Raw genomic sequence first — 11,901 nt, 5'->3', positions numbered from 1 at the left:
CTGGGTAATCCGACTAGGCCATTGCACAGCATGGGGGTCATGCTCCACACCCTCCCAGCTCTGGACGTCCTGATGGATCTGCTTTGCAGTGGCCTGGGGTAATCGATGGGCCTTCCCCCGGAGATGGCTTTCTACCTCAGCTAGCCACACCCCATGGCGGCAGGACCGGCAGATAATGACTGGTGGCTGGGAAAGCTTAATAAATAACTGCTGTTCCATTCTTAATGGCTCATTTGGATGAATATAATACTATTTAACTGATTATCTGAATGATGATGGGATTCAGCCCCTGAATGTTTGATTTGTGGGCATTGCTTTTTCTATCCGCAGGAACTCAAACCACACCAACTCCTGGGGGTCAAATATGCCCTCACCATGTCTGCAAATCATTGATTTTGATACTGAAATTTGGCTGGATTACTTGGAACTAGTATATCAGTGAGCTGGCTAAATTTAAACTGCCTCCAACCTCCCCTGGAGCCATGGTGGTGGTCATGGGCAGTGCTTTCCAGATTCTCACTGTTTGGCGGCAACTCAAACCACATCAAAATTCCATACATTAACCACACCCTTACTACAGCTGCAAATCATCGAATTCCCAATTGAAATTTGGTCAGATTATGTGAAACCAGCTAACCAGTAACCTGCCAAAATTTGAAATGCATACGACTCTATCTGGCGCGACGATTGTACCCCAGACGGTTTCGTTGGTCCCTACCCCCATACCCCGGCCGCTAAACCGCTCTGGGCTAAACCCTAGCTTGGTGTCAAGTACAGTCGCCGCCCCCTGTGGGATAGGGCCTGCTGGCCTAGCCAGGGGCTCAGGGCTTCGAACCCAGATATAGTGGGACCCCTTTCGCGAAGGGAAAAACCGCTGGCAGGTCACTACCTTGAACCCCTGTTGGACCATAGTTTGGGCCTGTTCCTGCTCATGGTGATTAGGTCGGCCCCCTTTATATAGGACCTTCCACCCATGATGCTCACGCCAATGTCGCTTAATGGTTTTGATTGATCTTGTGACATAGTGGCATTGCATAGGTGCATGCTGGCATAGTAACCCATCTGGGTACTCATCCAGCTCAGGGATTGATTGAGCTAGACTAGCTGGCCATTGAATAGCTAGGGGATCATGCTCAATGCCATCCCACCCCTGAATGGCCTTGTGAACCTGCTTCGCGGTTGCCTGTGGGAGATGATGATTCTTCCCCTGTAGATGGCTACTAACCTCACTAGGCCAGACACCATGGCGGCATATCCGGCATATAATAACTGGGAACTGGGATAATTTTAGGAAGAACTGATGCTCCATAATAGGAAATTAATTCAGAATAAAGATCTTATCTATTCAGATACAGATTTAGGATGATAAGATTATAATCTTATACTGAATAAGCCCCTGAATTATGCAGCTGGTATGCTTACCTTATCTAATCAGCAGCTTAGTAAACCCCATCATATAAGGCTGGAAAAAAGGAGCAGCTATAACACACCCAAAGAAAGGAATTTCCCATTGAAATTTTACTATCTTAGACTTTATACCAGAATTAAAAGGCTACCAAAATTTCAATAAATTCTATCTTGATTTGGTAGCAGCCCTGTACCTAAGGAAAAGAACGGAACTGTACCATGCCAAGATAGCTACTATACCTAATATAGTTAAAACCCTAACGGAACTCTAGTACAGTTCCCGACCCTTATGGGATAGGCCTTCTGCACCACCATGAATCGGGCCACCTTGATCACGCAGGATAATATCGGGGGGTAGCTCTCAGGGTCGCGCCAGCCCGCCTCACCCTGGCCCAGCACAGCCATGGCGCATACCAGTGCACTCTCATATTCATGGCTGCGATGGCGCTGGTTTAGCAGCTCAATGCAAAATTCTAAGCATGCCTTTTCTATAGCAGTCATGACCCATGCCTCGAGGTTCTCCAGGTCCCCTGGAACAGTGGCCTGGCTGCCCTGGCTGCCCTGGGGGTCGGGGCTACCTGGGGCCTGGCTAGCTAGCTGCCACAGCTGCCGCTATTTCTGGCGCTGCCGGGCAGTCATCCCATATCGGGGGCTGGCCCAATCGTGCGGGGCCTGGGTCCGGGTAATGAATGCTAATATCTGCTGCCATGGCTGCACGTGCTTCTTGATTGCTGTCTCATCCATATATACTAGCAGGGGCCGGTACGGGGTCTGCCCCTTTTCGGACCGGACAGCTTCCATCCAGATGGCCTGGCCACATTGCTGGACTGTCTGCTGGCTCTTCCGGGCCACCTGCTCCATGGTGTCCCAGATCACCTGCAACCCCTGCTCCGTGGCATCCATGGGGTCTTCCTCCGGGGCTGCCACGCAGGCTAGCAGGTCATGGGCCTGGATGCCCTGCAGATAGTCAGCCCACCTTGTCATGCGCAGCCAGGGGTTCGCGTCAGTTAACTGGCTGGCCTGGATGGCCTGATCAGCCTTGGCCCGGGCCTGGGCCTGCTCCCAGGCCTGCACCACCTCATCCACCGCAGCCTGCACGCCCTGCGTAGATGGGGGTGGGGGGACCCCATCTGGATAGCGAATATGGATATAGTGGGACCCTTTTCGGGAGGGGAATACCTGCTGCTATGAAACACATTAAAAGGATTGCTGTAATTCAACAGCCCCCTGATCCCTCTTATAGGCCTGGACCCGACCCCGGCCATTCTGCTGGGACCATTGGTGATGGGTCCGCCAATGGCGCCGCATGGTTTCTAGGCTAGTAGCCACATACTAGCACTGAGGGTATGCTCACTGGCATAGTAACCCATTTAGCAGGCATGGAAGGATAGGTAGAGGATAGTCTAATACCAGTGGGATAGTGATAGCCTGAGAATCCTGCTCAATATCATCCCATTGTTGAATTACATCTGCAATAGTGATAGCATCTCCTCTCTTCATCTGATGTTTAGACTGTAGATGCCGGAGCACCTCCTGGGGTTGAACCCCATGGTGGCATTGCCAGCAGATAATAATTCGCAGGGTGGGAACTCTCTCAAAGATTTGATTCTCCATTAGAGATGAATATTAGGCCTTTGGATAGAATTAATGATAAAATAATAATATAGCACTTTCGATTTACCCCTGAGCATGAGAAAATCATATATTAGCCGCGGGCTGCAGCCTCTTGCTGTTAGTAGGGCGGTAAGGGGCGGCACTATAGCACCCTACCAAAGTTTAGGAGTAGATACAGTGGTATTTTCACATCACTAAAACATCCTTTCTAGATTGAATCTCATTGAGCAAAATGAGAAGGGTATAGTATGGATGTAGGAGAGTAATCTCTCAAATTTTCAGTGTGTGAAATGGATGATATAAACTCTGACTGGATGTAAAACCATTTAGAATAACTGGACATGAACCCCTAAATTTCTGACCAATCAAACCATCGACCCTAGAACGTCTGGACGTCCAGACGTCCACCCCTTGTGGGATAGGGTATGTGGTAGGGAGATAGCACTGTCCCAGGTGATATCCTCCCATTAAGAAATAGCCTGGGCCACCTAGGTAGCAATGCCATGCTTTATACCATGCTTTTTCTTAAGGTGCTGTTCAACTTCAATAGGTCACACCCCATACTTGCAGTGACGGCAAATAAGAATGCCTAAGGTAGATACCTTATAAAATAAATCATATTCCATGATGCAAATCTTCTGGATGATAGAAATAATAGTTATGCCATGATGATTACTGAAAATAAAGAGGTGGGATTGTAATATTACCCCTGAATTATCAACATACAGGGATAGAAGGGTACTAATTTAGATACCCCACTAAATATGATGGTGTTATACTAGTAGATTTTATATTCACACCACACCACTATAATAGGGAATTGGAAGGGTTCCTTAGGAAATATAATAGATAAGTGGTGTCTCTATAATCTACTAAATTTTTAGCCCATCAAGGCCATGGTGTCACAGGCTAGAAGCCTTAGGAACCTATGACCTAGGTTTGGACGGTAAGAAATCGCTAAGGGAGAAATCTAGCTAGGGCCGCGGCGGCCAAACATAAAAGGAGTGTGCGAATGGTTCTCACGGTCACGTGACCGGACAGATTACTACATTGATTGGTACAAAGTCACGTGACCGGCAGCTGGTGTCCAGTTTGGATATGACTTCGCGAGGGCCGTATGATTCGATCGAACAGCCTGAGCACTCAGCGGGCCCTGCCCGCTACACATGGGATCTAATACCATTGGACCCTTGAATTCAATCCCATCAGACCCCAACCATCGTCCAAACCAACCAATCAGCATTTAGACCCTAGCTACACCCTAGGCCCATCGGAATAGCGATGGTCCATGGCTTGTGGGATAGAGGCAATGAATAAGCAATAAGGATCTTGCTGGCAGAGCAGGCCATTAGAATGAGATGGTAATATAGGCAGTGGCTTATCGAATGCTTGAGGTATTAGGATGGCACTACTATTATGCTGAATATCATGCCATTGAGACCTTTATATATATATATATATACTGTATTAAAATAAATACTTCCCTCTATCCCTAGGGCCTAATCATAATCCATTAAGACCTTTATATATATATATATATACTATATTAAAATAAATACTTCCCTCTATCCCTAGGGCCTAATCATAATCCATCTCCACCATGATACACTGCTGCTTTGGCTGCCCTACCCTAAGGTCATCCTGCGCCGGCCGTTTACGGGGCCCTAGGTAGGTCTCAAACCCCAGGAACCCATGCCATTCGCGACTAATGGCCCGGTATTGGCGCCGTCGTGCCTCTACATGGCCTGGTGCCTCCTGTAGCCCCCGCGCATATACAGTGCCTGCAATCCAGGACCCATGGCTAGCCTGCTCATTAAAGGCTGCATCATCTGCCCCATAGTCCCGCTTAAACCCCCCACATTTCAGGTGTACGTGGGAGATGGCAATAGCTGCGTGCCGGTAGGACAGGATATTCATCTTGGTCTGTAGATGGGTCCGTGCCTCGCGCTGGAGGACCTTGCGCAGCTGGCTGCTATCCCAGCTCCCCTCCCCCGCCGGCCATAGGAAGGCAGAGGCCGGGCCCTTCTGCCCATAGACCAGCTTCTGCAGGGCCTGGCAGAAGGGCAGGATAAGCCATAGGTAGTAGACTACTAGCTCACTAACGGCCTTTGGCAGATACCAGTGGATGATCTTGGTGGTGTTATTAATAGAATACCCCTTATGGTAGGTGGTGACGGTGCTCACGAGCCCGTGCTCAATAAATATATTGCGGTGGCGGCCATGGAGGGTATTGCTATGGCGCAGGCTGAGTAGCTCTGTGGCCCGGGCTGGCTGCCCCCCAGTCATATGGACTAGCAGAAGCAGGCGCTCTAGGAATACTTTTACCTGCTGTAGGTACTGGTCTACTGCCCCTGCCTGCCAGAGCACCTGGTCCTGCTGGCCAATCTGGTGTAGCTGCAGGAACTCCTCCCGGAGCCAGTCAGTCCCTAGCACACGATCAAGCAGCCACCGTTCCCCTGTGGTAGGCAGGGCAGCCCGGGTCCGCTGGTCCTGCAGGAAGTTCCAGCCCCGCTGGTTCTTCGTGGGGTCATCCTGCAGCTTATGTAGGGCTAGCTGGGGCACTATCTCCTCCCTTATCTCCTCCTCATGGAGGAGGAAGAGCCGTGCCAGGTCTGCCTGGGCTAGTTGCACCTGGCCGGCAATGAACTGGCGTAGCCCCCGCATGCTGAGCCGCAGGTCTTTATAGCTGAGGGTCTGCTCATCATCACTCCAGTAGATATAGCCTAGGCTGGTGGTGCTATTCTGGATCTTCTTCCCGTAGGTGCGCAGCCGTGTGATCCAGCCAAAGGGGGCACGTACCCCATACAGCAGGAAGCGCTCGCGCATCTCATCCAGGGCATCTGCAGGGTGGCTGACCGCACCGGCCCTAGTTAGGTGGACTGCCTGCAGGGCCACCAGCATCTGGGCCATCTTGACCAGTCCGGAGAGGTAACTGGTATAGCTGTAGGGCTCCCGGAAGGTCTGGCGTGCGGGGTCCACCCCTAGCACTGCAAGGAAGGCCACCAGGGTGCTTTCAAAGAGATCCCCCTTCAGGGTATGGTCCAGGAGGGCAATAGAGAGGGTGAGACAGGCCTGGTCCAGCTGGTTCTGTGCCTTTTCCTCTGGGGGGGATAGTGATGGGGGCGCTGGTAGTGCTGGGGGCCCTAGGGGTTCGGCTGGTCCCCGGGGCGCTGGGGGTGCTGGGGGTGCTGGGGGTGCTAGCAGTGGTGCCCCTGATGCCCCGGATTCCTGCGGGATTTGTGATGCCTCTAATGCTAGTTGGGTCTCTGGCCCCTTGGCGCGCAGGGCTAGGAACTGCTGGCCATACTCCTCCATCTGGTCCAGCGCGGCCAGCTGGGTGGTGTTCAGCTGGTGGCGCAGCTGGATGGGCTGGTCGGGTCTGGTGCTGCGGTAGGCGAAGCAGACCAGCCGCTGCCAGACCTGGCAGTACTGGCGATAGGTCTTCGGCCGGAGGTGGATCTGGATGGGCCGGTTCCAGACCCCGGGCTCGCGAAAGAAGGTATTGATCTGGACCTGGTCAAATTCATTGATCTGGCCGCTCCGGATGGTCTGGTAGGCCTGCCAGATCAGCCGCTCGACACTAGCACTGAATAGGGCAAGCAGGGGCTCCTGCACTGGGTCCGCTGGGCATCCGAGCAGGGCCACTGCAGTTAGATCCTGCCCGCGTAGGTACTCTGGCCAGCGGGTCAGCTCCAGCCAGGGAGAGACCTCAGTTGGGTGGCCTTCTAGGCTAGGGACCTGGCCATTTACTAGCGTAGCTGCCGCCTCCGCCTCCCGCAGGGCCTGGTCTATATGAGCGCGGATGCGCTCAGCAGGGGTCTGGGGGGCGGCTAGCAGGGCCTGCTGGCTTGGCTGGGCAGCGCAGGTCACCTCAAAGAAATGGCTCCCTGGCCCAGCACGGTAGAACCGCTGGCAGCTAACCACACGATCTGCCAGGCGGGCCTGGGCCCGGGCCTGGGCCCGAGCTGCTGAAAGTTTACCCTGGCCCCAGTATCCATCCTGGTCCTTATGTTTCCGGGCACGGTGGTCCTGAAGCCCGGCCAGGGCCCGGCAGATGTAGGGGCAGTGGGGGCACCCGCGCCCCTGGTACACTGGCAGGCCTGGCACGGGGGGGTCCCCTGGCTCGGGTCTGCCCATGGCCGCTGGAGCATCTCGGTCAGCACCGCCTGACAGAGAGCAGGCGTGGCCACAGTAGGATGGGACCGGTGGTGGGTGCGGAGGTGGCCCAGTAGGGTCCGGGGTGAGACGGCATACTGGCAGCGAGGTGCGGTGCAGATCCAGACCTGGTAGGTGGGATTGTAGAGAAATAGGTCCATTTAAAAGGAGAGGAGGATATATACAGTAAGAGGAGAATAGAGGTGAAACTAGATCACTACTAGTTAGGATATATTAGGTATGCGACATAGAAACATAACCTGGATAGGTGGACCTTGGGAACACTGAACACGGCCTGGAAATATGACCTGGAAACACACGACCTAGAAACACAACCTAGAAACACGACCTGGAAACACGACCTTGGAAACGCGACCTTGGAAACGCGACCTGAAACACAAGCTAGGAAGCTAATTCACACAGTAAAGTGATTAGTTAGTGATTAGTGATTATATCAGGGCGAAGGTATGGATCTAGAGTGCCGAGGTAGGAAACATGGGCAGCACCATATCAGGGGGCTGTATCCCCACGCACGCACGCACCGGGAGCACGCGCGGTGGATACGAGGGGGGAGCCAGGGCAATGGACCAATCAGGGGGCGCGCAAGCCCATCGAGGGCAGGACGGTTCAACCCCTGGGGAACAGTATCCCAGATCACCTGCACCCCCTGCTCAGTGGCATCCATGGGGTCTTCCTCCGGGGCTGCCATGCTAGCAAGCAGGTCACATGCCTGGATGCCCTGCAGGTAGTCGGCCCACTGAGTCATCCGCAGCCAGGGGTTCGCGTCAGTCAACTGGCTGGCTTGGATAGCCTGATCGGCCTTGGCCTGGGCCTGGACCTGCTCCCATGCCTGGATCACAGCATCAACAGTGGCCTGGATGTGGGCAGTGGGTGCGGTCCGGGCTTGCTCCTCAGGCTGCTGGTTGGGGCATGGCACCCAGATATAATGGGACCCTTTTCAGGTTGGGAAAAACTGCTGGCAGGTCACCACCTGATATCCTTGCTGGATCGCAATCCGCGCCTGTTCTTGCTCCCATGGGCGGGATCGGCCCCCATGATATGGTGCGGTCCATCCATGGTGCTCACGCCAATGTCATTTTAACGTGTCAAGTGAATGAGTGATGAATTAGCATCTGGCCTGGTCGCGCTGGCACAGTAACCCATTAGGGTATTCATCCAGGTGGGGGATTGACTGGGTAATCCGACTAGGCCATTGCACAGCATGGGGGTCATGCTCCACACCCTCCCAGCTCTGGACGTCCTGATGGATCTGCTTTGCAGTGGCCTGGGGTAATCAATGGGCCTTCCCCCAGAGATGGCTTTCTACCTTAGCTGGCCACACCCCATGGCAGCAGGACCGGCAGATAATGACTAGTGGCTGGGAAAGCTTAATGAATAACTGCTGTTCCATTCTTAATGGCTGGTTTGGATGAATATAATACTATTTAACTGATTATCTGAATAATGATGGGATTCAGCCCCTGAATGTTTGATTTGTGGGCATTGCTTTTTCTATCCGCAGGAACTCAAACCACACCAAATCCTGGGGGTCAAATATGCCCTCACCATGTCTGCAAATCATTGATTTTGATACTGAAATTTAGCTGGATTACTTGGAACTAGTATATCAGTGAGCTGGCTAAATTTAAACTGCCTCCAACCTCCCCTGGAGCCATGGTGGTGGTCATGGGCAGTGCTTTCCAGATTCTCACTGTTTAGCGGCAACTCAAACCACATCAAAATTCCGTACATTAACCACACCCTTACTACAGCTGCAAATCATCGAATTCCCCATTGAAATTTGGTCAGATTATGTGAAACTGGCTAACCAGTAACCTGCCAAAATTTGAAATGCATACGACTCTATCTGGCGCGACGATTATACCCCAGACGGTTTCGTTGGTCCCTACCCCCATACCCCGGCCGCTAAACCGCTCTGGGCTAAACCCTAGCTCGGTGTCAAGTACAGTCGCCGCCCCCTTGTGGGATAGACTAGCTGGCCATTGAATAGCTAGGGGATCATGCTCAATGCCATCCCACCCCTGAATGGCCTTGTGAACCTGCTTCGCGGTTGCCTGTGGGAGATGATGATTCTTCCCCTGTAGATGGCTACTAACCTCACTAGGCCAGACACCATGGCGGCATATCCGGCATATAATAACTGGGAACTGGGATAATTTTAGGAAGAACTGATGCTCCATAATAGGAAATTAATTCAGAATAAAGATCTTATCTATTCAGATACAGATTTAGGATGATAAGATTATAATCTTATACTGAATGAGCCCCTGAATTATGCAGCTGGTATGCTTACCTTATCTAATCAGCAGCTTAGTAAACCCCATCATATAAGGCTGGAAAAAAGGAGCAGCTATAACACACCTAAAGAAAGGAATTTCCCATTGAAATTTTACTATCTTAGACTTTATACCAGAATTAAAAGGCTACCAAAATTTCAATAAATTCTATCTTGATTTGGTAGCAGCCCTATACCTAAGGAAAAGAACGGAACTGTACCATGCCAAGATAGCTACTATACCTAATATAGTTAAAACCCTAACGGAACTCTAGTACAGTTCCCAACCCTTGTGGGATAGGGCAGCCTGGGGCCTGGCTAGCTAGCTGCCACAGCTGCCGCCATTTCTTGCGCTGCCGGGCGGTCATCCCATATTTTGGGCTGGTCCAGTCATCCTCCCTACCATGCTTGATGCCACTTAATGTCATACTCAATTCCATACTTAATTCCATACTTAATTCCACACTCGATTGCATACTCAATTCCATACTTAATTCCATACTCAATTGCATACTCGATTCCATACTTAATTCCATACTTAATTCCATACTTGATTCCATACTTAATTCCATACTTGATTGCATACTTAATTGCATACTTAATTGCATACTCAATTCCTCCATTAATGCCCTGGTCAATGTCACATGCTTGATGTTATATATGATTCCAAGTTCAATTTCATGCTTAATTCCTCACTCAATTCCATGCTTGATTCCATGCTTGTTTTCTTCCTCAATTTCTTGCTTGATTCCATGCTGATTTTCATGCTTGACTTCATCCTTAATTACTCACTTAATTCCTCCTGTAATTCCTCACTTGATTCCATACCCCATTCCCCACCCCCCCCCTAATCATAGTCCATCTCCACCATGATACATTGCCTCTTTGACCACCCTACCTCAGGATCACCCCCTGCAGGCCGCTTGCGGGGCCCTAGGTAGGTTTCAAAGCCTAGGAACCCATGCCATTCGCGACTGATGGCCCGGTATTGGCGCCGCCGTGCCTCTACATGGCCTGGTGCCTCCTGTAGCCCCCGCGCATACACTGTGCCTGCGATCCAGGACCCATGGCTAGCCTGCTCATTAAAGGCCGCATCATCTGCCCCATAGTCCCGCTTGAACCCCCCGCATTTCAGGTGTACACGGGAGATGGCGATAGCTGCGTGCTGGTAGGACAGGATATTCATCTTGGTCTGTAGATGGGTCTGTGCCTTACGCTGGAGGACCTTGCGCAGCTGGCTACTATCCCAGCTCCCATCCCCCACAGGCCATAGGAAGGCGGATGCTGGGCCCTTCTGCCCATGGACCAGCTTCTGCAGTGCCTGGCAGAAGGGCAGGATTAGCCACAGATAGTAGACCACTAGCTCACTGACAGCCTTCGGCAGATACCGGTGGATGATCTTCGTGGTGTTATCAATGGAATACCCCTTATGGTACATAGTGACCGTGCTCACGAGCCCATGCTCAATGAATACATTGTGGTGGCGGCCATGCAGGGTATTACTATGGCGCAGGCTGAGTAGCTCTGTGGCCCGGCCTGGCTGCCCCCCAGTGATATAGACTAATAGAAGTAGGTGCTCTAGGAATGCTTTGGCCTGCTGTAGGTAGTGGTTCACTACACCTTCCTGCCACAGCACCTGGTCCTGCTGGCCAATCTAGTGTAGCTGTAGGAACTCCTCCCGTAGCCAGTCTGCCCCTAGCACGCAGTCTAGCAGCCACCACTCCCCTGTGGTAGGCAGGGCTGCCCGGGTACGCTGGTCCCGCAGGAAGTTCCAGCCCTGCTGGTTGTTAGTGGGATCATCCTGCAGCTTGTGCAGCACCAGCTGGGGTACTACCTCCTCCCACACCTCCTCCTCATGGAGTAGGAAGAGCCGTGCAAGGTCTGCCTGGGCTAGCTGCACCTGGCTGGCAATGAACTGGCGTAGCCCCTGCATGCTGAGCCGCAGGTCTTTATAGCTGAGGGTCTGCTCATCATCACTCCAGTAGATATAGCCCAGGCTAGTGGTGCTGTTCTGGATCTTCTTCCTGTATGTGCGCAGCCGTGTGATCCAGCTAAAGGGGGCGCGCACCCCATACAGCAGGAAGCGCTCGCGCATCTCATCCAGGGCGTCTGCTGGGTGGCTGACCTCACCAGTCTTAGTCAGATGGACTGCCTGCAGGGCCACCAGCATCTGGGCCATCTTAACTAGCCCAGACAGGTAACTAGTATAGGCACAGGGCTCCCAGAATGTCTGGCGCGCAGGGTCCACCCCTAGCACCGCCAGGAAGGCAACCAGGGTGCTTTCAAAGAGATCCCCCTTCAGGGTATGATCTAGGAGGGCGATGGAGAGGGCCAGGCAGGCCTGGTCTAGCTGGTCCTGTGCCTTTTTCTCCCGGGAGGATAGTGCTGGGGGTGCCGGTAGCACTGGGGGTCCTAGCGTTCTGCCAACG

At 52.4% G+C, this 11,901-nt stretch overlaps 3 protein-coding genes across 3 annotated transcripts, besides 9 other annotated features; all 3 read right to left on the bottom strand.

Annotated features, from left to right (window-relative positions):
• Positions 1-2,019: 2,019 nt before the first annotated feature.
• On the bottom strand, positions 2,020-2,907 carry NFIA_110790 (uncharacterized protein; the record flags this gene model as incomplete). The annotated part of the gene is made up of 2 exons (XM_001265554.1): positions 2,020-2,592; positions 2,818-2,907. The coding sequence occupies 2 exons, from the start codon at positions 2,905-2,907 to the stop codon at positions 2,020-2,022; spliced, it is 663 nt and encodes a 220-aa protein (XP_001265555.1).
• Positions 2,908-4,453: 1,546 nt separating this feature from the next.
• Positions 4,454-4,614: a microsatellite.
• NFIA_110780 (uncharacterized protein) lies at positions 4,600-8,409 on the bottom strand (the record flags this gene model as incomplete). The annotated part of the gene is made up of 3 exons (XM_001265553.1): positions 4,600-7,304; positions 7,672-8,095; positions 8,383-8,409. The coding sequence occupies 3 exons, from the start codon at positions 8,407-8,409 to the stop codon at positions 4,600-4,602; spliced, it is 3,156 nt and encodes a 1,051-aa protein (XP_001265554.1).
• Positions 6,187-6,220: a microsatellite.
• Positions 6,960-6,984: a microsatellite.
• Positions 7,465-7,575: a microsatellite.
• Positions 7,517-7,568: a microsatellite.
• Positions 8,410-9,889: 1,480 nt separating the features above from the next.
• Positions 9,890-10,090: a microsatellite.
• Positions 10,091-10,153: 63 nt separating this feature from the next.
• Positions 10,154-10,266: a microsatellite.
• Positions 10,177-10,250: a microsatellite.
• Positions 10,241-10,296: a microsatellite.
• A 23-nt stretch (positions 10,297-10,319) lies between these two features.
• Positions 10,320-11,651, bottom strand: NFIA_110770 (putative telomere-associated RecQ helicase; the record flags this gene model as incomplete). The annotated part of the gene is made up of 2 exons (XM_001265552.1): positions 10,320-11,126; positions 11,175-11,651. 2 exons carry the CDS (start codon positions 11,649-11,651, stop codon positions 10,320-10,322), a joined length of 1,284 nt encoding a protein of 427 aa, XP_001265553.1.
• Positions 11,652-11,901: the final 250 nt, after the last annotated feature.

The sequence above is a fragment of the Aspergillus fischeri genome, genomic scaffold (assembly GCF_000149645.3).
Source record: "Aspergillus fischeri NRRL 181 1099437636248 genomic scaffold, whole genome shotgun sequence".
Lineage (NCBI taxonomy): Eukaryota > Fungi > Ascomycota > Eurotiomycetes > Eurotiales > Aspergillaceae > Aspergillus > Aspergillus fischeri.
This window is presented reverse-complemented; position numbering and strand designations above follow the sequence as displayed.